This window comes from Pocillopora damicornis, chromosome 6 (assembly GCF_964200805.1).
Source record: "Pocillopora damicornis chromosome 6, jaPocDami1.2, whole genome shotgun sequence".
Lineage (NCBI taxonomy): Eukaryota > Metazoa > Cnidaria > Anthozoa > Scleractinia > Pocilloporidae > Pocillopora > Pocillopora damicornis.
In genome coordinates, this window is record NC_142675.1 from 4525001 (window position 1) to 4535000 (window position 10000).

Below are 10000 nucleotides of genomic sequence, written 5' to 3' on the forward strand. Positions count from 1 at the left end.
GTAATTTTTATATAAAAAAAAGAGTACGGTATGTTACCACACAATCAAAACACAATAGGAAAAAAGGTTAAAAATGAAACAATTTGAACTGACGTAGTTCGAAATTGAAACTATAAAAATTTGAAAGAAAGATGTCATCAAGGTGTTTTGGTTGAATTTTATGCAGCGATCACCATGCCTGAATCTTCACGCATCGTGGATTCACTGGACGGCCTCTCTCCGTGAAGTAAGAAACATTTAGAAAGTGCAAGCGAAATTAAATAAAGGTTTGTAAAAACATTATGAATGGAAGGCACATTTGATATTGGTAATTTTCACTTATTTATTTAGGATCGTATGTGTGTGATCATTATAACTATCCTGTCACTCTTTTGATTACACTGAAAAAAAAAAGAAAAAAAAGAAAAAGAACTAAGGTTCGATTCCTCACCCGGCTATAATATTATAATATTCCCTTGGCCTTCGTGAAAAATGGCTTACATCTTTTTCTAGAAACGTTTTTGACTGATTTATGCGTCTGATACAGAAGTTAGCAGACGTTATAATTTGCATATCTTGGGAAGAGAGGAAATAAATTTGTAGATGGTCGGTGCCAACAACAGCAATTCGTAATTTCAATTTTTCCACATCTTTGTGGATGATACGAAAGTTGTAAGAACAAAAACGTGCCACACGAAGCACAGCCTAGTGTGACACTGTGAGTTACTACTGAAGAGACCCACGGCAATATTTATTTACTTAAATATTGATTATCGGGATGCCAACGAGGAGTCTGTCCTCCATTTGAACATTAGTAAAAATTAATCAAAATGAGTGTGATTCATCTTGTTATACAAAGCTATGGCGGAGTATAGCGAGTGTTTTATCAGGTGTATAACTTAACAGAAAAAGCAGTCAGACATAAAAGTTTTTCTCGTATTTTTGTTTTCTTTCGTACCTATGCCCTCTAGGAAAAGATCGCCATGCTGGCTTAACGAAACTGCTCGAATTTATTAAAGAAAAGGAGGTAAATGTTTTAGCAAAAAGTTTATAGTTTCAGTTGTTTCTAGTAATTATTACAGAAATGCTATATGATGGAGAAATTTGGTGAAGTTTCTTTAAATCAAAAAGAGTATGATAAATGAATGAAATTGAAAGATTTCGATAAAAATTCGAAGTCAATTGATGGTAATGAAAGAAAATACCCCGACTTTTCTGACTTGTTTCGTCATTTCTCTATCTGAAGTTCATAGGTATTACCAATCAAGCAGCGAATAATTTCGTAAGTATCCGAAATCGGTCGGGTGTTCGGTCACACTTTAAGAGGTTGGCTTGCAGAATCTCTAGAGTTGGCTACATCACGTACAACTTTTCCATATAAAAATTACCATTTGAAAGCTGTTAATTTTGATGGTTTTATTAATTATTATCGGCTTAACGCTTCTGAAAGTCGTGGTAATAAAATTATCTTACATCTGTTTTTATTTCTTTTTTAGCATGAAAAGTAAGACACGTGCATTGTGTCTGATCACAGTTTCTCTACTCACCAAGCCTCCATGACCTTCAAAACATAAAATTTCATTTTGTAAATGGGCAACTAGCTGTGGGCTCGTTTTTTGTTCGGAGCCAGTTGAGAAGTGATTTGGCCTCTGAAAAATTCAAGCACTTGAAAGCGAGACTTCAAATTTCTTAATCTACAGATTAACATTAAATATTGGGAATTTTGGATCAAATGCATCTATTAATAATGCATGACACAAAAAGGTGAATAACATGGAGATGTAAAGTGTGAAAAAAGTGGGATGACATCTCTGAATAAAGTCAGACTCTATGCTTTTCCTTTGTTCTGAAAAACCAGAAGAGTCGTCGTTACGGACATAAATGCAATGTTTGTTTTTCCAAACCGATGTACATCAGAGTTGTAATCCTTTTAAGGTCTTTTAACCCTCCTAATGTAGGCATCGTCGTTTGATACAAGTACTTTGGTCGTCGCTTGATAATACAAGCACTTTGATCGTAGCTTGATAATACAAGCACTTTGATCGTCGCTTGATAATGCAAGCACTTTGATCGTCGTTGGATAATACAAGCGTTTTTCCTTCGCACGGTTCAACCGTACCAGCAATTTCCAGACATAAATTCGTTGCTATAAGTTGCTTTATAGACCTAAGACTGCACATTAAATGACTATTCCTCGTTCTTTCATCCACCGCTAAGCCAACCGAGCCACCACATATTTAGACCTAAGATTTAACATGCACATCCATTATTCCTTGTTCTATCATCCTCTGCCGAGTCAAACGAGCCACTAGTAAAACCACCAAAGACTTGACGCGTATGTTCATTATTCCTCGTTCTTTCATCCACTGCCGAACCAAACGAGCCTCTAGATACACTCGTTATTGCGGACAACCTGGGGGAGATTTTGTGTCCGTAATAGCGAGAGTCCGTAATAGCGAGGTACTAGAGAAAATAAGTTATAGGTACACCAGTCAAACCAGTTCGTTTTGTCAACTGATCGAAGGAAGACTTCACTTAGCTAACTTGCTATTGTCAAAAAATCAAACTTTGCTTACAAACGAAATTTTTTATCGAGTGTTATAACAAATCGAGTCAAAGTGGACGTGATTGTCTGTGTTTGGTCAAAGCTAGTACAAAGTCTGGAGTTCAATTCACTAAGACCCGTCTCTTTTACCAATTACTGTCATCTCGCTAGCGCAGAGAGGCGGACTTTGTACAGTTGTCAATTTCACTTGAGCTTAAAATGTCTTCTCACGCTTTGTCTTGTTTCCTATCAGATCCAACACATAAAAATAACACATGCCAGTGAAGAGTCTGAGATTTAATTAATCATAAAATCAAAATGCTATCGCAGATGAGTTATAAGTCGGAAGTAAATTACCAATGATCTTTGTTACGATCGACGGTGGACTGTTGTTGGTTGTCTATTGTCAAGAGAGTGTGCAGGTGAGTCACCATCTATTATTTTCAATGAATTTCTTTTTAAGTCTCTTAAAGCAAAATATCTGTCGTCTCAGCTAACGACCAAACGGCTAGAGATCGCAGCCCTGTGCATGGTTCGTGCGGTTTTGTCTGTTTTCGTGAGAGTCGCTTTGTTACCTGTGTTGATAAACCTGTATCATTTCAACACTGCACGGCCACAGTTTTGTGCTATTATTTTATGCTTAAAACCTATTTCTTATGTCTCTACCATGACTAGAAGCTCCTCCAGTTTCGTTTCCCATAGCACAGTAAGAACAAAATCCGCGACTCAGAGCAGCCCCTCTGCAACAACTTCCGCTAGCTTGCCAATGAACTAATTGTAGTAATAGGAGTATTCTGCTCGAATCTCCAACTTAACAAGTACACTGCAGATCGTGAAGAGGTGTCTAAGTCAGTTTTATTATGATCTACGTGGGTACCGTTGCTTGACACTTTTCGTCGCACGATTCAACCGTGCCTGTACATGCGTCTTTTTCATTTTTAGTTTTCTCAGCAGCAATCATGTCACATGAGATAAGCGTCATTTCATTTATCAGCTCTAGTGACTATCACACGGTTTTTTTAAAATTTAAACCTCTCCGCTCTGTGCTCATTTTTACTAGCATTTTAAACTGAACGAACAAGGCAGCTACAGGGCTCTATGCCAAATACACTGAACCTGATTCAGTTGTGGATGGTAAGTGATGTAAGCCTCATTCGTTTAATGTAATTTGATCCAAGCAGGAGTCTCATATGCCGTAGGTAAGTCTCTTGATGATTTTCATACCATGAGCTTATCTTTTTTGTGGAAATGAAAATGTCGCTGACGATATTTGAAATATGGTTTAGTTTCTCGGCCGGATTTTCTTGTTATGTGGTCTACTTCCTGATACCGCAATCATTCCTCAATCATACAAAAGCTACTTTCAAGAAAACGATTCATGTGCCGCTCTAACTATGGAGACTTGAATTATTTCGCCTTGGTTAAGCTGAGCTGGTGCTTATGTTCCAAGTTTATTCCAACGCTTACTCAACCATACGAGTATTAGCGGCGAAGGGCCAAACTGGCGCAATATCTTGTTTAAATTTAATGCCTGTTGTAGATAGATTATTATGCTAAAGATCCTATGTCAATTTGCATCTGAACGAGAGAATGTTCCTGCAGAATGTTTTTTTTACTGAATTAGCTTTCGTTCTCGCCAAGTTTTCTCTTTTGTGCCTAAAACAAAAAGCAAAGAAACTTTCCGTACGTTTTTGTCTTCCAAAAAGCTGAAAATAAGTAATTGGGTGGTCCTAGCTGTTCAGCGTCAAATTACCTCGCAGAAGCTGGTTTTGAAGATAATTTTTCACAAAAGCATTTCCTATACTTATTGTATAGCGCCACACAAAAAAAATTTATTCTGGCTGCTTCTTTCGATATGAATGCGACATGATCTTGACAAAAACTAAAAAAAAGGCCGTCTTCCTAAACTTGAATCATTAGGAATTGAATTAGTTCAGGAAATGTAAAGCTGCAAAGCGCCGCGTCAAAGCGCTATTCCTATCCCCTGTCAATACACCATCAAACATTAATTGAACTATTTTATTAACAGTCAGGCTGATAGAGACTCTTGAAGAAATTTAGAAACTGCAGCTGCAAACATAAAGTTGACTACAGATTCTTGAAGTCAAATTAAAGAAACAACGATTGGAAACTATATCAATTAATTCACGAGAGAGAGCTTTTCGTTTTTGCTCTATTAAACAACTATTTACTCAGGCACTGTCTTGAGGGGCGTTAAGCTACCGCCTTTTATCGTAATACAAAATTGGCAAATCGATGTCGCATTTTCATTAATAAGAATAAGTACGGCGCAAATAAAAACTCTATGAATTTATAGTTTTGGATCCGGCGCGGACTTTACTCCTGTGGTTGCTTCACCTCAAGAATACATTCTTCTGAAAATAAATTTAATTCATCGTCCGCTATTTCAGCGTGACAGCGCGCATTGCAGAACCGTCTCATTTTTTTTATTGTCATGGACCTGTCAAAAATATGTGGGATCATTTGCATGCAATTAAACTTCGATAGGAGGGCTGTGAGGTAAAAATAAAAATGACCTGAAGGCGACGGTTCCATAACGGAATTTTGACATTAAAGTCAGATCCGACTTGTGCTTTCCCATGATTATGCAGGCTATAAAAACACAGTGTAAGGACATAAATTTATGAGGAATTTTTCTCCACTTTCTGTGCATTGTTACTATCAACCATCGTAGAATTCTAAATAACAAGCTTTGGGCTCTAAGAGGCCATTGATTTAAAGCTAAATTATCATTTTTTTATTAAACTTAAATGCGTGTTATTTGCCCAGTGCAATTTTTTTCGTCGAACTAATAGAGCCCAATGAAGGTCTGTCATTGATTCACAGCTGCTCATGATCAAGAACAAACCGTCAAATTCACAAGGAAGTAAAATGACATACATAGAACATAATTTCGTATTTTCCTCAGTTTTCCTTCACTTTCCTAGATTTTCCTATATTAAAATTGTTCATTCTACCGAAGGCAACTTTATCTTTGGTTCGTCACACTGTTCGTGAGACCACGTGGCTAATTACTCACTAAAATGGGTTTTAAAATACGGAGCATCTGCCTTAAGACTCGCGAGAAAGTACAAAATCTCCTTTTAGAGTTCATCTTGAATTGCCGCACGTAAAGAGGGTTTCTTTCTTGTTTGTTTGTTTTTTTATACTCAAGTTTATAAATTAAAATCAACGAGGATATCTAAAGCAAAAATGGGATTATTTATAGGAACGGACTGTAAATGATATGTGACATGTCCTAATTTGATGGTAAATCAATAATTGTCCCTATTCAATAAATTATGGGTAACATCCATAAAAATTACTCTGCCTCTATGTAACCCAACTCACATCTGTCATATAAGGATAAGACAAATAGCTTCTGAACGGTGTTCATAAGTTTGACCTCTTGACTGAGCTCTGAGTAGTTTTTTTGTGACTTTCAAAGCGGAAACAAAGCCCGTGTTGTAAGTGTCTTGAAAATTGATATGAGGCATGTTGCATTTGAGATCCATTTGAGGACTCCCACACGCACACATTTAAGTCTGATATTCCTGTTCAGCTGTCAAGAAGAGATGCGACCGAGACCCGCATTAATATTCATAGCAAATCATTTTGAAATGGTCAAAAAAAGGATGGGATCAGGAATGAGCTCTTTAGTTCATCAGGGTTCATTAGTCTCGGGCCACTGAATTCTAAAACCGTTGGACAGGGGAAGCAACCTTATCGATCTTCAAAGATATACTGTGTTTCTTATTTTAGATCAACCTGAAAAAACGCTTGGATCAGTGCGGTTGAAACGTAAATTTTTCCTTTTTTTTTCAATCTTCCTTTAGTACTAAGAGGCTACAAGTCTGTTTGCTGACAGCGGACTTCAGTGCATTCTATCGCAGGTAGGTTGAATTGCCATGAGACGTTCAACGCTTCTTAACTGACAATAATTTGGAGGGAAACAAGTTGACTTTGTAAGGCCAATATATAGGCAGATTTATTTCCTGTTTCCAAGCTAATAATAATAACGTTACAGTCCATCAAAAATAGTTATATACATGCGCCAGCGGGGTCTTCAATAAGATATCATACATTATCTTTGGTGTTATTTTTCTTTCTACAGGATATTAAACTGAGAATAAAAGATTAGTTAAAATGAATATTATGTTATTTTTATCGTTCCTTTCTGATAATTTTCGTTATTGGTATTATGCGAACAAATGAAGGAATTGAGCAGAAAATTCAAAATAATAAAAAAAAAAAAACTATTCCTGAAAGTTGTTTTATTCATTGGGGTGGAAAACGACAAATGAGAAGATAACAAATTTTAAACGCTTTCGTCATTAAAGCAAACCCACAACGAAGACCAGTATTTATATATTTTAAGGATGCGAATACTTAATATTTCTATGCAGAAATGCCTAACAATCACTTCAATAATTTTTCTTTAGTACTAAGAGGCTACAAGTCTATTTGCTGAAAGCGGACTTCAGAGCAGTCTATCGCAAGTACGTTTAACTGCCACTCGCAATAATTTGGAGGGAATCAAGTTGACTTTGTAAGGCGAATATATAGGCAGATTGATTTCCTGTTTCCACACTAAGATTAATGACGTTACAGTCCATCAAAAATAGTTACATACCAGCGCCAATGGTGTCTTCAATAAGATATGATACATTATCTTTGTTGTTATTTTTTATCCTACTGGACCTAAGTTATAATAAAAGATTAGTTAAATGGAATATTATGTTATTGTTATCGTTTCTTTCTGATAATTTTTGTTATTGGCATTATGCGAACAAATGAAAGAACCGTGCAAAAAATTGATCATAATAATAAAAAAAACTATTTCAGAAAGTTAACTTCATTCATCGGGATGGAAAAGCACAAATGACAAATTAGAAACGCTTTCGTCACAAAGGGAAACCAACAACGAAGACCAGTATTTATATATCTTAAGGATGGGAATGCTTAATACTTCTGTGCAGAAATACTTAACCATCACCTCAATACTAAGATTTTTTGACCAGAGTTATTTGTGGAGAAAATTAAAATGTCCTGTTGCATTCGTTTTCCTGTTTCCAGTATTTTCGTTCCTGTTAACAGCTTCAGTGACGTCCTGAAAATCATCGACTCAACAAAAGTGAACTTAGTTTAAAATAAAAATAAAAAAAAAAATGTTTGTTTCCTTTAAATTCACAATCGATTCCTCTCACCACACCTCAGGTTGGTATCAAGTAAGATTTTAGGGGGCCATGGGTGTTCCCTTTACTGATTATTTATTCAGTAATAACAGTCTTATCCTATTACACTTTAGCACCAGAAAAAACACAACTAAAGATGAAACCAGATACTGAGTGGATTGTTATGACAGTCATCTACGCCATCACGATGCTCGTAGCGTTTGCAGGGAATAGTTTCCTCATCTACATCGTGTGGAAGAAACCTGAAGTCAGATCACTGACAAGCTTCATATTCGTTAACATGGCCATCGCTGATTTGCTGGTAACCCTGGTTGTGATGCCTTGGTCGATTTCCGCAATTTATACAGAGGGTTTCTGGATGATCCCGGGAGTATTTGGAAAAGTCATGTGCAAAGGTGCTGTATACACGGCCTACGTCACTATAACAGCATCCGTCCTCTGCCTGATATTCATGGCGATCGACAGGTACTATGCCATCGTTCATCCCCTCCGCCGCCATCTTTGGTTTCGAAAGCCTAAACTAACCGTTCCATTTATTTGGATCGGCTCACTGGTCTCCATGTCCATTTTCCTTGTTATTCAAACTGTGGAGGACTACAATAATTCTTCCTATTGCATGCTATCTGTTTACATCTTGGGTGATCCAGATAGGGCTCTTCGAGGAATATACCTCCTCCTTTTCGTCGTCAACTATCTCGTCCCCTTGGTCGTTATTTCTTTCCTGTATACCATTACTGCATGGAATTTATGGTTCCATGTTGCACCTGGAGTGAATACTTTGAGAGGAAATCGAGCGCAACTGGAAACCTCCAAGAGAAGAGTGGTTCGGATGCTCATTATTGTTACCTGTGCCTTTGCCTTTTGTTGGCTCCCACCACAAGTGGTCCACATCATGTACGTCATTCACGCATCTAAGGCTTACCTACATATACAGCCGATTGTCAGCTTTGTGTGTTTCTGGTTTGGACACGCCAACAGTGCCGTTAACCCATGGCTGTACATTTTTCTGAGCACCAAGATAAATACGGCATTTACTAAGATCGTCAGTAGAAAAAGCAGCCGGTTGCCTTCAAGTCTCACCATCAAAACATCAGATGCCGTCTTACCACCTGAAGATGAAGCAATCCAGAAAGAATCAACGATATAATCTCTCGCATAACATGAAACTTTTATTACCAATTTGGTAACTGTAAGATAGAAACTCGCTTAAAACGGATTTGTGTATTATTAATTATATAATATAATACAAACACTTATAGAAGGTTTCATAAAAGTTACTGTAGTAATCCGAGTAATTTGATGAGAAATTGATAATTGCAACTTATTTCGACAAAAACTCTTCCATCGCCTGGTAAGAGTAAAAAGGGAGATCCTTTGCAGAGTGAACTATAGGAAGAAGCATACTGGCATTGCTTCTTCGATGTTTGAGGTAGTGTGGTGAGGGTGCTGAACTAGTGATCTAGTGGTCACGGGTGAAAGCCCTCTACCTTATTACTCGCTGGATTTGTTCTCGTTTTTCCCTAAGTTCGATTCCTTGACTCGGTTTGTATACAGCCAACTGGTGTGTCCTCTGCTGGTTGGGATTTTCAAAACACTATGATTATTTACAACGTCTGTTTTCCAATTTGATTGAAATGGCCATGAGAGCCCTATGGGTTATTGATGAAAAAGGAAACTTCTTCAGTGCTCCAGGTAGCATTAATTAAGTGTATTTGCATACCGTTTTCGCGATAATAATTTAGCAAATTCTTCCAGTTTATAATTAGCTGTTTTGAAAGGAGATCTGTAACAACCTTCGGTTATGATATACACAATTAAAGCAAAAGAAATGCTTATGGACGAAGAATCATCTCATTCCGTTTAGAATGGAGCGCGCTAACCACTTGGCCACCCGATCCCCCTCAAGGTTGCAATATTTGTTCTTTCTTTTTCGCCTGAGATTTTCAAGGGGAGCTCAGCAATCCTTTGACAGAATACCATAAGAAAATATACACTGTTTTTTTTTTCTTTCGCCATCCTAATTTTTCTCCCAATATTGATAACATCTATATCATTTTAGGATTATGCAGAAAAAATAAATTCCCGTGAAAAAAATAACCGCAATTGCTCTTGGAGAAGAGGTAAAAAAAAAAAAATTTAAAACAAGGAAGGTCTCAGTGACCAAGACGAAACAAGTATCAAATTCTTAAAAGAGGCCATTAATTGCATACCTCTGGCAAATGAGAATAGAGCTGATTTTGAAAATGCCGCTTTCATTTTTAATCCTCCAGCCGGACAATTT

The 10000-nt window shown here is 37.0% G+C and overlaps 1 protein-coding gene across 1 annotated transcript; it reads left to right on the forward strand.

Annotated features, from left to right (window-relative positions):
• Nucleotides 1–7728: 7728 nt before the first annotated feature.
• Nucleotides 7729–9559, forward strand: LOC113681381 (G protein-coupled receptor 83-like). The gene has a single exon (XM_089210330.1). The coding sequence runs from the start codon at nt 7856–7858 to the stop codon at nt 8864–8866; it is 1011 nt and encodes a 336-aa protein (XP_089066456.1). The 5' UTR covers nt 7729–7855; the 3' UTR covers nt 8867–9559.
• The last annotated feature ends 441 nt before the right edge of the window (nt 9560–10000 follow it).

Bases quoted from the DNA above. Each gene is read 5' to 3' on its own strand.
- LOC113681381 (XM_089210330.1), top strand. From the start codon at position 7,856: ATGAAACCAGATACTGAGTGGATTGTTATGACAGTCATCTACGCCATC.